This window comes from Ostrea edulis, chromosome 7 (assembly GCF_947568905.1).
Source record: "Ostrea edulis chromosome 7, xbOstEdul1.1, whole genome shotgun sequence".
In the NCBI taxonomy this organism is placed as follows: domain Eukaryota; kingdom Metazoa; phylum Mollusca; class Bivalvia; order Ostreida; family Ostreidae; genus Ostrea; species Ostrea edulis.
Window position 1 is genome coordinate 85,232,333 of NC_079170.1, and position 19,104 is coordinate 85,251,436.

General features: G+C 37.4%; 3 protein-coding genes across 6 annotated transcripts in view; 2 read left to right on the forward strand and 1 right to left on the reverse strand.

Annotated features, from left to right (window-relative positions):
* Positions 1-16,743, forward strand: part of LOC125655099 (Q-nucleotide N-glycosylase 1-like) — a 21,324-nt gene extending 4,581 nt beyond the window's left edge. For 2 of the 4 annotated variants that reach the window (XM_056142829.1, XM_048885273.2), the window contains 9 exons: positions 214-340; positions 11,081-11,178; positions 13,608-13,740; positions 14,221-14,370; positions 14,773-14,896; positions 15,110-15,224; positions 15,672-15,742; positions 16,211-16,278; positions 16,492-16,743. In XM_056142829.1, the coding sequence (XP_055998804.1) occupies positions 242-340; positions 11,081-11,178; positions 13,608-13,740; positions 14,221-14,370; positions 14,773-14,896; positions 15,110-15,224; positions 15,672-15,742; positions 16,211-16,278; positions 16,492-16,659 (1,026 nt within the window). In that variant the 5' untranslated portion in view covers positions 214-241 and the 3' untranslated portion in view covers positions 16,660-16,743. Of the gene's footprint in view, positions 1-213; positions 341-5,174; positions 5,243-8,033; positions 9,118-11,080; positions 11,179-13,607; positions 13,741-14,220; positions 14,371-14,772; positions 14,897-15,109; positions 15,225-15,671; positions 15,743-16,210; positions 16,279-16,491 lie in introns of those variants that run through there. The other 2 variants (XM_056142830.1, XM_056142831.1) reach the window with 2 other exon arrangements.
* LOC125653998 (serine/threonine-protein phosphatase 6 regulatory ankyrin repeat subunit B-like) overlaps positions 1-19,104 on the forward strand; it is a 1,068,599-nt gene that overhangs the window by 24,211 nt on the left and 1,025,284 nt on the right. The gene's annotated exons all lie outside the window — the stretch shown is intronic.
* Positions 5,243-9,318, reverse strand: LOC130047533 (uncharacterized). The gene is made up of 2 exons (XM_056142826.1): positions 9,151-9,318; positions 5,243-7,113 (listed from the first exon to the last, which is right to left on the reverse strand). Exon 2 carries the CDS (start codon positions 7,090-7,092, stop codon positions 5,995-5,997), a length of 1,098 nt encoding a protein of 365 aa, XP_055998801.1. The 5' UTR covers positions 7,093-7,113; positions 9,151-9,318; the 3' UTR covers positions 5,243-5,994.

Consider the following 19,104-nt stretch of genomic DNA (forward strand, 5'->3'; position numbering starts at 1 on the left):
TGACCAGTCCCCTCACCCCATGTCCATCCTTGTTCTATTACTACATGTAAAGCTCAGTGAATTTCAGCGCTAAATTAATAGTTTAAGGCGATTTATAGCTTATCTGCTTATATTTCTGGGACTATATGTTAAGAACTGGCGTATATACAATTCAAATAGACTAAAAGACCCTAATGAATTACAGTTTAATACCATTTTGGGGATGTTTGACAGGGTAAATTTTGAAGACCTGGAAGGACAGATGGAAACGCTGTCTCCAAGAGCGAGTGGTAAGCTGATAGCGGGGACGAGCAGAGATGTCAAAGTGGTGGACACCGGCGTCGACAAAATTGTAAAACACGTAAGACATCATTGTGGTCACGTGGTTTTTATTTCACCAAACTCAAAAGAAAACAGAAATGATCTTGATGATTTTAGGTCTTGATTGAGGTTTTTTGAGCTGAAAACTTTTCTGATCAGAATTTGTCCATCTCTCTGTCATCAGACCAATTTGAACCCAAACAAACACAACGCAAAGCTTCATTGGGTGAAGAGGATTGATGGTTCCTTAAGGAGGTACTCTACATTGTCATAATGACTGACTTCCTTTTAAAACATGGATGAAAATATGAATATCAGCAATATTTGTCTATTAATTTCAAAATTCATCGATCCCATGGGCATCCGGGTTAGATTAGGTCCTCAGCACCCCTTGCTTGTCGTAGAAGGCGACTAAATTGGGCGGTCCTTCGTATGGGACTGCAAAAACCGAGGTCCCGTGTCACAGCAGGTGTGGCACGATAAAGATCCCTCCTTGCTCAAAGGCCGTAAGTGTCGAGCATAGGCCGAAATTTTGCAGTCCTTCACCGGCAGTGATGACGTCTCCATATGAGTGAAATATTCAACAATATTCATTCAATATTCATTCATAATTCATCGCCTAGCTGAGTAGCTCAGTAGGTTAGCATGTCGACTGCTGAACTGTAGATCGTGTGTTCGAGTCCAGCAGAGGTTTGAATTTTTTTTTTAAAGATTGTTTTCTACTAAGACTGCATTTTTTTGACGAAATAAAGTAAATTTGAAAGTTTTCAATTTCAAAATTTTGTTGTACAATGTGACTATTTTCCACATTTCATCCATATCAAATTTCTCTGGTTTAGCATACCTCCTTAATTTGAAGGGCTACATCTTTCGGAGGAGAAATAATTGTGAAATGGTATCAATAGGATGGTCTGTTTAAATATCTTCTAAAGAAACAGTGGATCAGTAAAGTCATAATAATAATTGAAAATTTATTGTAAATGGAAGAATCAAATCTGTTGTCTAGATCACAATCCCCATAAACACATTTAGGATCATATACATGTAGTAACAGGATTTTAAAGGTTGATGATAGGGATGTTTATAAAATCTTCTTATAATGGTAAAGTTTCAGATAACTATAAATGCATTCTTGTTTTATAGATTAAAGTCTGTTCACACCATTGTTGAAGGTATCTGGGCGGGGCTACAGTAAGGATTCCAAAGTTTGTATTTGTACAATACCTAGAAAAGTTCTTAAGAACTCAAAATAGAACTTATCAAATCAATATACACCTTCCATTTACTTTAAGTGTAGACTCGAATTTTTCATATCAGGATGCTCGGGGATTTTGACGAGGCGGACAGCTATTTATATACACTTACAAAATGTTAGATGCTTTTAATTCTGATAAATATACAAAGCAAAATAATAGATTCCATTTTTATCTCGACAGTTACAATACGTTGTGATCCCATCCTACAGACTGATGTCCGTCGGATGGGACGTTAAAGGGTGTTCACAACCCTCTTGGCACACAAAAGATATATATATATATATACACACACAGAAATATAGTGCAGCTTTCAATATATGTTCATATTCTTGAACCACAATTATTTACCGTCACTTTGCATGAACATGCATGTGTGTGTGTGATAGAGAGAGGGAGAGAGAGAGGGGGGGGTAGAGAGAGAAAGAGAGTCCTATTGCAATGTACAGTATCATTTCACCGAATGAAAGGAAATTGAACACTGTGTTAGCTTACAAGCATTCATGAATTTCAACTATTTTAAAATTTTATATCGACAATATAGTGGAAAATTTCAAGAGTGACATCGGTGCTATTTCGCTATTCATTGTTTTAAATTAAGAGATAAGCCCACATTGCTATACGTAAGGAATGCGTTTTCTTATACATATGTGCTTATATTTGAATTCATCATTCGAAATTTAAAAAATATAAGTGTGAGTTTGGATATAAACATATCCAATTGTAAATTACTGAAAGTCGTAGTTGACTTCACTCTTGCATTAAAATTAAAAGAAAACACCTCTGCCCAAATCTTCATATCTTATAAATCGCAGGAGGGAGGGGGCATAGATTAGTTTACTACACATATTCTTCCATTCAGCACTTCAAACATCAACAGACTTTCACTACTTCTTTCAAAATAAAAAATTGGGGGCAGCAAATCAATTGAACTTTGCTTGTAGAAAATATACATTGTAGGATGTGTATGTTGAAACAAGAGGTACTGTGAGCAATGCTCAATAAGAATACCCCCCCCCCCCCCCCCCCGCTTACCCCAGTCTCCCAAAGGGTGTTGGTAATAGGTAAAACTTCAGTATTATGATCCAAAAGGTGTTTAGGAACACACCATCTCTATGCGATGAAAAAGACCGTTAAAGAATTTAAATGGAAACCATATTGCTACTTTGATGTCCAGTGCGTGTGACCTTTGACCTTTTGACCCCAAAATCGATAGGGAACATCTTCATCCCATGGGTAGTCCATATGTATGATATGGTGACTGTAGGTGGAAAGGATAACGCTTTAGAGCCCGGAAACCATATTGCTACTTCGATGTCCAGTGCGTGTGACCTTTGACCTTTTGACCCCAAAATCGATAGGGAACATCCTCATTCCATGGGTAATCCATATGTATGATATGGTGACTGTAGGTGGAAAGGATAACGCTTTAGAGCCCGGAAACCATATTGCTACTTCGATGTCCAGTGCGTTTGACCTTTGACCTTTTGACCCCAAAATCGATAGGGAACATCCTCATTCCATGGGTAATCCATATGTATGATATGGTGACTGTAGGTGGAAAGGATAACGCTTTAGAGCCCGTAAACCATATTGCTACTTCGATGTCCAGTGCGCTTGAACTTTGACCTTTTGACCCCAAAATCGATAGGGAACATCTTCATCCCATGGGTAGTCCATATATATGATATGGTGACGGTAGGTGGAAAGGATAATGCTTTAGAGCCCGGAAACCATTGCGTCTACAGACGGACGGACGGACAGACAGACGGACAACCCGATTCCAGTATACACCCCCCCCCCCAACTTGTTGCGGCGGGTATAATAACGGGAGAAGTAATAAATTGTGAAAAGGGGACAGACGAGGCCCCCTCCCCACCCCAACCTCATGTTTTAACATGCCTAGTATAACATTTACACAACAAATTCCTCAGTAGAATACAAGTATCTGAGCACCATAATTTAATTTTAGATGTTTTCTTCTTTGTAAATGTAATCAATTAATAAGTATCCACAACAGACAACAAATTTCATATTGATATCCCATAAAATCAGACAACAAAAATAACGGGGAAACTTGTATTTTGTCGTCATTTCGTATTTTTGTGTTGTCGTATTTTCGTTATTTCGAGCCGAATTTTGTCGTTTATTCTCCTCGAAAAGACGACAAAACGCCAAACAAAAAGACGGCAAAATGGGTCACTAACTTGCGGGGGTTCTTTGTCTCTCTTTTTTTCGCTTGTAATTTGTCTTCTTTTCGCCTTTTCGGTTTGTTTTTTCCCGTTCATTCGATGAGAAAAGTGGTTAAGTTTTGTTTTTTCGTCTTGTCGTCTTTTTGCCTCGATATAACGAAAAGACGACAAATTTTAAAATGGCAAAAATCAGCCGCCATACCTCACCCAATTTCGTTTAATAATTCTGAAAGCACGCCGTCTGGATCAATCGTAACTACTCGGCTATTTCCGTAACCGCAAATAAACCTTGCATGCAGATCGACGCAATCAGTCTCTTGCTATGGTTACACAGATGACGTCACAGATAAAACACGATCTTTTGGGTTAAACAGATGCATCTAAGATATCATACATATTATTAAGGTATTCCATAACTATTAATCTCCACGTATAAGACGTCAATGATACCAAAACTGAATCTCTGGTGAAAATTAATCTTACTTCTGAATAACACAATATACAACGCATTATATATATATGGATTTGGTTCTAGCCTTTTAACTTCATCCACATGCGCGCTTCCGTCGAATGAATGCATCGATTTGATGGAATCTTTGCGCCGATCCACGTCCATGTTACGGAAAATGATGAACGTGAACCGATTGCATCTAGATTTGAGCGCGCCATTTTGCATCTGTATCAATCTCAATCACTGGATAAATTTATCATAACATAATAATGATTGCACATAACGTAATGGTGTAACAACATAACGTAAAGAAATATCGACATAACATAATAATGTATCAAACCACTTAACGTAGAGAGGTATTGATATAACGTATTTGATGTTACCACACAGCGTGAAGATGTAACCACATACCGTAATGGTATTATCACATAATGTAAAGAGGTATCGACATAACGTAATGATGTAACCACATAACGTAATGATGTAACCACATAACATAATGATGTAACCGCATAATGTAAAGAAGTATTGACATGGCGTAATGGTGTAACCACACAACGTAATGATGTAACCACATAACGTAATGATGTTACCACATAACGTAAAGAGGTATCGATATAACATGACTGATTTACACTATAAGGTAGCAATGGCGTTCCATAAATACGATCTGCTATCATACTGATATAGTATAGGACCTTTTTCTTGACACCATGACCTCTGGATGGGGCCACATTAGGTATTCACAATATTACATCAGATGATATTGGTTGGTAGTATATTGTTTAATGTCCGGCTCAAAAAAAAATTCTCTTCTATTGAGACGTCACCGCATTGGCGGTGAAGATCTGCAAAACGTAGGCCCATGCTCGTAGCTTACAGCCTTTGAGCAGGAGTGATCTTTTTCGTGCCACACCTGCTGTGACAAGTGGCCTCGGTTTTTATTGGGAAAATGCCTTGTGTGTAGTTTGTTAACTTCCTGTTCTGCATAGCAAGGTTGGAATTTAGATTTATGTTTCATGTTGGAAAATGCAACTGCAAAGGTGAGTAGTATGGCCATTGGACCATTTATGCTTTATAAAGCATTGATTATACATGTGTATTTGATTGAGAAATTGAACAATTTGCGTCTTAAACAAAGAAAAGTAAATATTCCCAAGACATGTATGTATCAAGAGCACTTTGTGAACTCTGTCATTATCTGATGCCTGTATAGGAGATGTGTTTATTTCATGCCCTGGATCACTTTCACTTCTCCTGAATGAACTAACCCAAAGCCTTCCTTCACTGTCCACAGTCAGTCCATTAGGATAATCTAGTCCAAAATTGTCCACACATCTCAGGAACTGTCCGTTCTGATCCAGAATGTGCAGACAGTCATTGTTGTAATCTGTCACAATGATCTGACTCGTGGAGTCTGTCACTATATATCCAGGATTGAATAACTCCTTCCTCCTAGCTGGTGTACCGTCGTATCGGAATCGGACTCTTCCTAACTTGTCCACAACGACCACGGCTTTAGCATTATTATCAGAAGCACAGATGTCTCCATTGTTGTTCTCCACCACACAGAGTGGGCGTTTCCCTCCTTTATAGATTGGTTCTCCATCTTCATCTCTATCTATTTCCTGTTTCACTGTGTGTCCCTGATAACGGACAATTTTATTTAACTGGCTTTTACCAAAAGTATACATACTGACTAGGATGTCCCCTGTCTTAGTACAGCATAGTTTGGCTGGTTTCCAGCCCTGTGGTGTGGTTATCAGTGTCTCTATTCTCCTGTGTCTGACAATGTTCACAGTTCTATTGTAACCATCACTGTATACCAGTATACCAATTCTCCCTGTCTGGTCACTGTGATACCATTCGGCCTGGTTTTATACCTGGTGGTGACTGTGTCCCGTACAGACCCGTGTATGTCAATGCGTCTTATGGTTTTATCTTCACCACTAACCCAGACTGCATCCTCTCCCACACAGGCAACGGGACCTAAAGAATTAATTCCAGTTTGAATTAATGTAACTGATTTGGCTTGGTCTAATAACTTTTGCAAAGTTTTATGGGAACCTTCATCTGTCAGACTGGACAGTGTTGTCTGTGTCAGGCTAACCTTATATTCTTCTAATTCCAGGTTGAGTTCTTCTTTCCCTTGGACTGCGTTGATTTTGAGTGATGGCAGCTTGACATCAATATCAGCTGGCATTTTCCTATATTCCTCGAGTTTGGATTTGTGGTTAAAAACTGCAGACACTTTGTTTGACTTCAGAAGTTCTTTGTTTTGTTGAACTTTTTGGTTCATGTCTGGAATTTGACTTTTTATTTTGGATTGGTGAGATTTTACAGCAGCCAGGAGATTCTCTTTCATGGATTTGATCATGGAACCCAGCTTGTTGAAAATGGTGTCTACTTCTTGGTGCCAGATTTGTCTATGCTTCTCTTGTTCTTTTTCCATTTCATCTAATTTTGCCTTTATTTGTGATAATTTGTTTTCTGATTCTTCATTTTTCTTACTGTACTGAGGAATGATAATAGATTCAATTTCCTGGGTTTCCTTTTCAATATCTTTTTTCTTGTTGAAAATATCGGACAGATCTATATATCTATGTCCATTATGGGGACCAAGAATACATTTCAGACAAACTGGAACATCGCATTCTTGGCAGTGGGCCTCACATCTCTGATTGGAGTGAAATTCACACTCGGGAAAAGCTAATCGTATCTTTCTGTCTTTGAAATTAACAATGTCATGCGGTTCGTACTTAAGCTTGTCCACATGTTTACTAACACAGTCCACACACAAACTGAGTTGACACCTGTTACAGAACTGATAGGTAGGTTGGACACAAAGGTCACAGTTGATGACCTCCTGTGCCTGGGTGGTCAGCGTGGCCATTCTGTATGGTAGAAGCTGGATCTGTAAATAGTTAAAATTGTATGATTATCTTACTCAAAAATATTTGATAGAGAGTGTGGCAAAACAGTGCAAACAGTAAACGAGTTATGAACTTATGGTAGTTTAAAAATGTTCAATCTTAATTTTATTAATGTATATTTCATAAGAAAGTAGGTACATTCACACCATAAGGAATTGTTCAATTATGCATTTTTAATCACTGAATTTCAAAGATCATATTTATTGAAGAGGTTAAAAAGCATTTTAATTTTATTTGGAGAGACTAAGCATTACTCCCTCTAATGGATTGTTGTGAACTAATATGCTATTGCAGCAAATATAACTACTGTCACATTAGTAAATCAACTTAAAGTATTTTAATATCTTCGAGATTTACATCAGGAATTTGACATGTAATTAATGTAAAATGTACCATCTTTCATTTGTAACTTTTTAAAGTGATTGTTATGATTGTGACCATTATTTGCTATCATTAAAATGAATGGAATTGCTAATGAATGACATTGGTGTCTGTGCTTAATTTGGTTTGTGTACATCAACGAATTTATCTATCTTTGAAGTTGGTTTGGACTTTGAAAATACCATGGATGAAACAAGACGAGGATTGAGCTTGCACCACTGATGGGGCAAACAAGTGCATAGAAGCTTAGTAGAAGCCTCACTTAGATTTTAGCTCACCTGAGCCTTCGGCTCAGGGTGGGCCATTTAAAAATCTTCTTAAGAACCACTGGGTCAGAAAAGCTTAAATGTACTTGAAAGCTTCCCGACAATGTGGAGAACCAAGGGAAAGGTTGTTAAAATCATGACCTCTGGGGTAAAGGTAGGACCACAATAGGGGATAAAAATTTTGCATGCGAATGTATAGGGAACCAAACCTGTCACAAAGCATCCTTAGATTCTTATGAAAGACCATACCAGTGAATTCAATTGATATATCAGATTGAACAGAGGACGAAATTGTTTCTCAGAATGATGTTTCTTCACCAGCAGTTGATTTCTGTGAGAAGGGGAATTTTCCTTGATTGGTGTGCTTGCGGAAATTGTACCTATGTACATTCAAAGGATGTCTTCGTTGTCATGAATTTGAACACTTTATGTCAGATTACAATTATTAATATATGCACATAACGTGCAGTTCTCTACACCCATATTTTGTCGAGTGTTTTCTTCTTTTTCTTGATGCATTGTTATTGGATTTGATTTCATTTCTTTTTGCTCCAAAACCTTGTCCATTAATTCTAACATAAACCCATTATCTTCTGCAGTACAGCAGTGACCCATTCACTAACAACAATGTGTCTCATCTACGTCAGAGCACATATGCATGCTGGGAAATAATGGATGACATCCGTAAACCTTTCACTTAGAATATTTAATTGATCAAATATCCTAATACAAACGGGCAAATTAGATTCATGCCACACTATTTAGTTTCAGGAGGTCTGTTAAATTTATAATGCAACACATATTTTTTAGGTTCACTTCCTTTAAGGTGCATGGTAAAGGTTCATTGCCTTTCAGATAAGATTACTCTTTTAACCTACTAGTAACTAAAATATTTTCCTCCATGATTCTTTCAACAAATAGCCACAGGTAGAAACTTGACAATCATGTTATTCAAATATTACAGAAAAATGACGATGGATTGATTTGCTGGTTTTAGAATGTAGCGGTCAGACGGCTTCTAATGCTCAGTTGGAATAGCACCTGACTAGAGATTCAGGGGTCGGGTTCGAATCCCGGTCCGGTCCGTTGCATTTTATCTTTTCCAGTTATATTTGATGCCGTTGCCCACCCCTGAACTTGCACGTGAAATCCTGCCAGGAGCAAACAAAAATTTTGGATTTGTGTCTTCTAGGGCGAGAACAATTTTTAAGTAGGGAGGAATGTAGCGGTCAGACGGGTTCGATCGCTGGTGGTCAGTTGCTAAAGCGCCTGACTAGAGATTCAGGGGACCCGGATTCGAATCCCGATCTTGTCCGTAGTTATAGAAATACGACATAAGTAAGTAAATTACTTAGGAATGATTTAATTTACCTTTCACTTTGAAGTCCCTTGTATGCCCTGTAAGAAAAAACACATATGGTCCCACACCGATATTTCCCAGACTAGGAAGTAAGTTTGGTTTGGTGTTTACACGTCCTAGGTGATCTGGCTTATCGCCAAGATCTATACATTTGTGTACATTGTCGTGCATCAATACACGGAGTTCCAACACGAAGAGTTATCCTTCTTCGTACATACGAACAACCATGGTATTGGTCCACGGAATATATGTACATATATATGATAGAGCAGGGGCGGATCTAGAAAATTTACAATGAAGTTGCAAACCAAATTTCCTTTTAAAGGACTGAGGGGATGGGGAAAATGAAGAACAAAAATTGCAACAATGACACTTTTTGTTAAGACTGTTCAACCAAAACGGAGGGTGCAACCCACATACATATGTAGCCCCCTTTCGATCCGTGACTGTATACGCTTAATACAGTATAATTATGGATTTGCATCGTTAACGTGGATTTATTCTATTTGATATAAAATTAATTAAAATGTAACTAAGGATTTGCATAGTCCATTTTTCTTCATGATAAATGTAGCTGTAAACATTGTACATTTTCGACTTCCTCTCCAGTCTGAGCCATTTGGAAAACTTCAACCAATTTCATTTTAAGAAGCACGATTTCAGAAAGGGAATTCAAGTTTAAATGAAGGGTCACTCCATTTAGAAAAAGAGATGACAATTTAATTTATTTGTTTGATTTCATTCAACATGTTGGCATGCAATCGCATACAGCACAATGCATAATCACACCAATAAGTTGACAGGAAGTTGTAACAATTATAAGTATACCACTAAGGTGCTGCATTGTTGAACTGAAATATTGAAAGGTGGTTATATCATTAATTTTAGTTTTCAAAGCGGATGTCCATCCTCAAAATGCGTTATTTTTACCATTTTAGCAAACTTTTCTGACGAAAGGGAGGTGTTCCGATCCCGGAAGCCCCCCCCCCCCCACCCCCCCACCCCACCCCCCTGGATCGATCACTGGAGCTACAGGTTACATATAATATGTATGTAACCTGTTATCATAGACTAAAATTGTACATTTTGTATCTATACTTTTACAGCATATTTCAAAGTATTGGTCTCATTATCCACATAATTTGCTAGGATGATTTGTTTTGGGGTTGTTATTTTTTTGTTGTTTTTTTTTTTTTTTTTTTTTTTTTGTTTACTAAGTTGTTTTTTTTTTTTTTTTTGGTTTTTTTTTTTTTTTTTTTGATTTAACGTCCTTTTGAGAATTTTTCACTCGTATTGAGCCGTAACCGGGTATAGGCGAAGTACTACTTTAGATCTCTATGCTAGCTTGAACAACATTACTTATTTCAGTTTTATTTTGTGTCCCTTTGATAATTTGTCACACGTATAGCGACGTCCGCAGTTGCAGGTGACGCGCAACAAAATATTTTACCTATGTATGGCACTCAAGGCTGTAGCGGTGAGGGTTCTCAATCTGTTAGCGCTTACTGCAACACGGGACTTGAGATCTAACGTCATTTCCGAATGCCAGGTGACTTTTGCTTGTCCGGCGTTTGGCAAAGTAGACACTAACTATGATAAACGCCTTGGGCTTGACGCATCCTCGATAGCCAAGGGTGACGCTCCATGGAGAAACACCGTGGAGCGTCACCCTTCGCTAGGAAAGATTGGTTTGACGGGGCCAAAAGGATTGGTCAATGAACCGGAGACTTCGGGTTGTAAAGTGAGCCTCCTAACCACATGATCTTGACATCTTTCGTTTATGTTTGTATCTTGTAATGCATGGGTTGGTTTGTTATGTTGAAATTGCCATTGCTTATATCGAGAAATAAATTTGAGTATACATAGATTTCTTCTTGACACGATATGGAATAATTGTAAATTGTTTTAAATCACTATATTAGATATGCTTCATCATTGAAGATGTATGAGTGTGCTCAAAAGAACAACTATACTTTGAAGTCATGGCGTGCAGACCATGAACTCAACCCTAGAGACCAGAACGAGGCCGCTCTCGATTGGTAAGTGCATGTAAATATGCTCTAGTCTTCAGTAAATCCATTTTCTGTCCTCTACAATGCTCCTCCTGATTGATCATTGTTTGTTATGTACTGTTCATAGACTTTTAACATACACATGTATAGAATAATATGTATTGAAGAAATGAATAACAATGAAATAAAATTATTGTAATTGAATGAAAGATTGAAACTGGATTTTTCCATGTTTTACTTAAGGTTTTTTATTCTTTATTTTTTACAAGGATTCTTGTGTTGTATCCAGGGATTTTTACATGTCGTACACATATATATTTGTCCTGTTTTACATAGCGTTTTTTACAGAGGGATTTCTGTTGTATGTTATACACAGCATTTATTTTTAGGTCACCTGAGTAAACACAGGTGACTTATTGCAATTGGATGTCGTGCGACATGCGTTAACAATTGAACATTTTTAACTTCTTCTTGACAGAGGGTGTTGCACCGAAGCGGGTATTTTCCCTAGTCGGAGCTTGGTGCCGGCACTCGTGACGTTGAACTGGCCTTCGTCCATATTTATTCTCTCATCGCGTATTTGCCATTTAAATACCTGTAGGATTCCCCAGTAATAAGGACAAGCCTAAAACATTTTATGTGTCTATACATTATACATGTAGTATAAACAAAAGTTTTGAAATCGTACCGTGAAAATTAAATTGTGGGTGTTTTTCTTCTGAGTATCAGAAACAATGTATTCGATTACATGTTACGAGTGTAACAAATATTTAAAATTCTGTACTTCTACAGTCTAAAAGCTCTTATACTCTATGTATTATTTTCTACAACCAACAGTTAGTAACTGTACATGACTGACTACAAACAAAATATGGGAAGTTTAATACGCATTAATAAAGTTCAACAAAATTATATGTACATGTACCTGAAAACATTAATTCACCATAGCAATATGCTACTGGAATACATAACATCTTATCCAATCCAACTGTTTAACAGTTATTTACCTTGTTTGGCCTTAAAGTTTTTTCTTTCCGAGCTTTGCAAAGTTCACAACAGTTTTTCGTGAAAGACACCACATTATGCCTTTGTAAACGCCTTTCACTCAGACTTTCGGAAGATTGGTGGTCTCTTCCCAGGTACATCGTGTATGTGTTCTCCTCCACCAATAAAAAACTGGGCCCAACCAGATAACTGAAAAATTGTTGAGTGTGGCGGAAATCATCAATCAGTCAATCAACCTTTCACTCAGAAAAACATACAAGTTCTCGTTAGCAACCTTGACTTTTAAAACACTTGCATTGCATGCTGTATTCGGCGTGTTTATAGCGAATCCCATTCACAAACTAAACAGTGTTCAGGTCGGAAGGTATACAGTATCTTGGTTGAAAGGGTCCCGTGGGGTTCCGAGTTAGAATACATCCTCAGTACCGCCATTGCTTGTCGTAAGAGGCGACTAAATGGGGCGGTCCTTCGGATGAGACCGTAAAACCCGAGGTCCTGTGCCACAGCAGGTGTGGCACGATGAAGATTCCTTCCTGTTCAATGACCATAAGCGCCGATTTCCAGCCCTTCACGGACAGTGGTGACGTCTCTATATGAGTGAAATATTCTCGAGAGGGACGTTAAACAATATTCAATCAATCAATCAATCAACCAAGTTGGAAGCTTATTTCAAACTCGGGATATTGTAATAAACAGAGATTTGACCTGAAACATTTATAAAAACTAGAAGTGTGTTTCGATTAAGTAAAAATATAGATGGAAAAGATAATAGGAAAAAACTTTGTGTTCGTGAGGGATTCTAACTCGGTCCTTTAAAAAAAACCCACAGTTTTACATATTAAATTAGACGACCTTACACACTGAACCGCGCAGTAGACAATACATTTCTAAGGGATATTAAAGTACAGGTGAAGTTGAAAATAATATCAGTGAAGTCGTTTCGATTTTTTGAATTTTACCAACAAAGAAATGCCCCCTTCAAACAATAGAAGGTGCTGCACGTCTCATGTTAATTTCCCTAAAGGTGTTACATGAAAGATCGAGAAACTTAAGTTAATAAAATATATGATAAAACCAATTAGAACGTTTGTCTTGATTCAATAATGTTTGAAAATAATTAAGTTTAAAAGACGTGTATTGCCAAAGTTAGCCAAAATATTTCGAGTTTAAATCAAGCATTAAGATTTATATGGTTTTTAGCGTGGGAGTAGTGATACTTTTTCACTAGTACTTAGGTGACCGTTAAGGCCTGCAAGCCTCTTGTTTATGTTTTAAACAGAGATTTTCTACGTTTTACACTGAGCTTTTCTATGTTTTACATGTACATAGGACTTTTCTACATTTTACACAGGGTCTTTCTGTGTTTTACACTGGGCTTTTCTCTGTTTTATACAAGGTCTTTTCCCTATGGTTTACGTTATAAGTTTCTTGCTTTTCTACGTTTTACACAGGGTTTTTGTGGCTGACACACTGAATTTTTCTTTCTGGTCTGATGATGAATCTCACAAATACTGCATTAAATACAAGGGGAGAGAATACACGGGGTATTGGTCGTGGTGTGCCGCCCTCAACAGGGCTTTAGACGTAAGTTCAATAAACGCAGATGTACAGTAAAACATGCTTATAGCAAAGAGCTGGGGATGAACTATTTTTAATCCTTTTGAACTTTTTATATCCAACACTTTAAACCTACAGGGGATGAAAATCACTTCACTGTAAGTGTGACATCATAATAAGCGTGTTCACTGTAACCGTGTTTTACTGTAGACTGAAGTCATTTGCAAATTTCATTCATCATCGAGAAGCTTATTGAGAGTAAAATGATATTCAAAAATTTGGGATTAACAACACTCATGATGCGATCTTACAAAAAACCATTTTATGTTACACCATTTATGTGTGCATTTTATGATATTCACATGCTTTCTGATCGGGCTGGAGGGGCTGATATTTTTGTGAAACATTATTTATCTCTAAATTTGTCAAAAAGAGCACTTGCCCGAGTGTCAATTTTAGTGCAGTGCTACATTTATAGATATTCACTAGTTCCCCTCCTTATAACAGAATGGTGTCAGAATTACGGATGCCAGTTTTTATGCTGACATTGATGAGAAGAAGCTTGCTGAAATACTAAAATCAGACTCCGATGTACCGATACCGCTACTAGAACAAAGGGTTGATGTTCTCAGAGAGGCGGGGAAGGTTTTAATGGAGGTAAGCGTCAGACTTCCTGCACGTGGACCTAACTACATTACTGTAATAACTTCTGTAGGGTTCAGAAATAAAAATATATATTCTGATGTACTGAAAAATAATATTGACCTGCAGGTATTTTCTTTGTCATTGTAATTCTTTTATATGAATTTGTTAATCTGATCAAGATATTGGGTTCACGGCGAGTGTGATCTGTCATTAGGGGATTTTTATTCCTAAATTTGATTACGAGAATGTTATAAAGATCAAAATAAAGATCACATTTCATTTGACGAAGCATGTTCCTTGTTGTTAGGGTTAAATCAACCCATCTTTCGATATGTATTTTTCTTAAATGCCATTGAGTCATTTATTGCAGTATTTTCCTGTAGTTGTGTAAATGAGAACGCATTCTATTGACAGAAATACGACGGGAAATTTTCAAACTGCATTAAAGCGTGCAATAAGAGCGCCCAGTCACTGATGCAGCTGGTCGTCAGGGACTTCCCCTCCTACAGGGACGAAGCCGAGTACCAAAGAAAGAGAGGTAGATCGGGTATATTCATATAGTAAGAGAGTAATATATAGGGTGTAGAAGAACTGGAGAGGTTCTGAAAATCCATGATAAATTTTGTACTTGTAAGATTCTGATTAACATACATGTAGTGTTGACATCTGGTTGTATTATATGTACATGTATTTTAGTCTATGATTTTAATTAGTGTATTGATGTATTAAAATGATTTTGATTTTATTAAAGTGTCCATTTACAAGAGAGCGCAGATCTTGGTGGCCGACATTTGGGCATGTTTTGAGGGGACAAGGTTTGGGGAGTTCCTGGACATCGACACCATTACTATGTTTGCTGACTACAGGTGCGGGTGGTTTTCATTTTCTCTGTAGACAGGTAGCTTTTAACTCTTTGTAATTAAATTCACGAGAGGTTTGTCATCAATTAACCTACCTGGTATGCTGTCTATTTTCATTGTAATTTATTTCTTGTTGAAAAACAACACTGGAATACAATTTTCAGCAGCCCTTAACAAGAGAGTATACATTGATATAATCTATTTCTAATATTGATGTGTCTTACAATGTTATATAATGTGATTAGTTTCTGTTATATTATTTATGTGAATTGAGTTTTTTCTTTACACAAACAGTGCCCTTAGAGTTTACAAATTTGTAAACAATTTCCCCTCGAAATCCAAAACTTCAATGTCTGTAAATGATTTTCGTTGTTTTTTTAGTCCAATTTGGAACACCTAATTGTAAATAATTTTAACCTACATATATATATGTAATTGATTTTCGTTTTCAAGAATTCCCCAAGCTTTATACCACTTTGGTGCACTGTCCTACAGCGATGAGCTCATGGAATACCTTAAAGCAGGTATGCGTGACTGAGATGTCATCTGTGAATGATTAAATATTTTTTGATAGCAATGTCTACTCACAAAGGTAATCTGGGGATGTTTATGTTCTATGTATCTGATGAGAAACTGCTCTAGTTCTTAGAGGTTGTACAGGGAAAATCAGACTTTAAGTGGCACATTCAAGATTTGGGTCTGCCAAATGTTTGAAACTGGTACAGGAAGATTGCATAACTAAGGCACTCATGAGAGGCAAAACAGTAATGTGGTTGTAATCAAGCCAAACTTTTGGATGGGGTCGGGAGTGGAGGGAGGTCATATCATATGCTGTACTTGACTTACACCGTACGCATTGCTTTCGTTTCCTCGGACAACGTCTTTTAAAAGATCGTGTAAGTCCTTACGGTATTCATTCTGAATATCGTTAATAAGCTATTCGTTTAACACACCATCTTCAATTTAAGAAAATAAAACTTTCTTTATTCCAGGGAATATGATGAAATCGGGTGACAGATATGAAGTGGAAATTCGTGGGTGCAGCATCTGGGCAACAGAAGTGAGTAGACCCTAATTCAAAACAAAATTATTCTGAATATACCCCTGATATTTATAACGGTTTTTGTTCGATTGTGTTGTTCAATAATGTGTAATAAACGTTTCGGTATAATGTCAAATCACTGCCTAAATAGTGGGCATCTTAAAAGGTGCCGGTAAAAAAATAATATACATGATCAAATGTTTGGAGGTAATGACATTGCTTTATTTGCAGCTGGTTGCAGAGAGAGCAAATGAATTGATTAAGAAAGACCCATCTCTGAAAGATGTAGTGATGAATTCAATTCTGATTGACCACTACCTGTGGGACTTCAGACGAGACCATGCTGAGGAAATGCGAGATAATATTCCTTTTCATCGTATCCGATGCATTTACTATTGAAGAATGTATCCAATCCTTACGTCACTTCCGCTTAAATTCTAAACATGTACATCAATGAATGTTAATAAATCAGATTATCATGGCTTTAAGACATTGGTTTTCTATTTCCATAGTTGACAGGTTCTTTTGGTGATATATTTTAAAATAAATTCGAGTTCAACGTCAAAAATACAATGCCGAGAGGGAGAGCGAGGAAGTCTGTTACTTGGAGTACTGGATATACATGACATTTCGTTGAAAACAAAATAATCTAAACCTATAGCGTTTTATAGGGCGAACAGGGGCATTATAATGCAAATGGTGTTATTAACTTCAACGGAAGGCGTAATAACGCGAGCCAAAGGCGTGAAAATGCGAGTCAAAGGTGTGATATCGCGAGGCAAAGGCGAAATACCACGAATAAAAGTCATGTTAAACCTGCCATGCGAGTCAAAGGCGTAATAATGCGAGTCGGATGCATGATATCGCGAATCAAAGGCGAAAAATCGCAAATAAAAGGCATAATAATGCGAGTCAAAGGCGACATAACGCGAATAAAAGGCGTAATAACGCTAATCAAATGCGTTAAAACGTAAACGGAGGCGTGATAACGCGAATCAAAGGCAATCAAGGGCGTAATACATGTAACGAAAATTTACAACTTCAGATTAAATCGTTTCCGTGTTTAGGTCAGAAAGCCTTGTCTGTTTCCTTGTATGCGTCAGCGGACATTGGTTCTGATTTGTTAAAAACACTCGGAAAATCCTAATTACATGTAGACGGAGATTTCACTTCACGAGACAGTCACAAGGTGGACGATATTTTATTTCACTGCTCAGATTGTTGTGATCATGGCCAATTTATCTCAAGAATACGCTGAGATAATACTACCAGACACGGTTTTCATTACCACTGTTGGAATTCTCGGTGTCATCGGAAACGTTATCGTCATTATCTTGTACTGTTGTAAAGTAACGGACGAGAACGGGGATCGATACTTCATCCCGTGCCTGGCCGCCGCGGACTTGTTGGGATCGGTCTCGATGACAATTTACAACGCGATGGATAATTATTTCTTATTCAACTACCCGTCAGAAACATGCTGCAAGTGGCTCAATTATAGCCTGATGTTCTCTGGGTTTCTCTCGTCGTCTCTTCTTTTAATCATCGCCCTGCAGCGTTACAGAAAGGTGTGTCAGACGAACAGCCGTGAATTCACGCTCGTGTGCAGGCGTTTGGCAGTGTTATTCACTGTGATAGTTTCCGCCATTATCATGGCTCCATGGCTTGCCCTATCCGGAACTTCATCCATTTCAACACAATTTCAAGAACGAAATGTCACTGGAATGATGTGCAAGTTTATCGACAAAGATAATGTCCATCGGTATCACCATATGATATTCATATATATGGGCTTCATTTACACGATCATTTTTGTAATTCTTATCATCCTCGTGGTTTTGTATGCCCTTATTGCACTGAGATTACGACAAATCTTTAGAGTGACCAAGACAGAATTCAAACCACTCATCGAGGACAATGAGCAGAACTACAACTCCATTTCGACAGATACAAATACAGGCGTCAAGAACTGGTTCAATTTAATGTATGGTGTGATTGTCATTGTTTACATAGTATCGTTTTTTCCTACGGCTGTTTTGTTGTTTTTGGCGTACAATCACGTGGACTATTTGAGCTTTCCAAAGCATGCTCTGGTGGCATGGATGATTTTCGCACGGTTTATCATTGTCAACCATTTCGTGAATCCTTTCATATATGTATATTTTGATGTAAAGTTTCGGGAGGCTCTTAAACAACTATGTGTCTGCCGAAAAACTTCAGATTCAGCTGAAATGTCTATACCATCTTGATTGAACTTCCCAGGCGGGTTCGGCACTGGGCAGATGAGTTGGGTACTTGACTAGTATGTATCCACGCTTGAAAATGAAATCGGTCTGTGTTTCATCTTAGCATTCTGGTGCGTGCTGCAAACTCAGTGGATATGGCTAATAAAACTAATAAAATTTGATGAAGAATTTCATTGTTAGAATTAATTCAATGTAAAGACCACATTAGCATGTTTAATAAAAGGTATTTATCTATCAAAGATTAGTTTTATCTTTTGAAAATTTTGTGAAATTTGTCCACGTTTTAAGATCATCAAAGGTGTCATTATTTACACTCCCAAGTAGCGTGAGTTCAATGAAGAATATATAATAGTGGCATAATTATGGTCTAAAAAAATTGTTAAAACCCACCTGATCAATTTTAAACAATGCAGACGAATGTCAATTCACGAGACTGAAAATGTTTGCAAAGACTAAGATTAACCTATAGAAAAGCAAAATTGTATATACTCTGGTTTGTCAGTCGATTGATATTGTGTTTAAATTTTCTACGCATTATCTGCGTTTATCACATTAAACATACACTGTGCTTATTATTGTTGTGCTACGGCACAAGTAG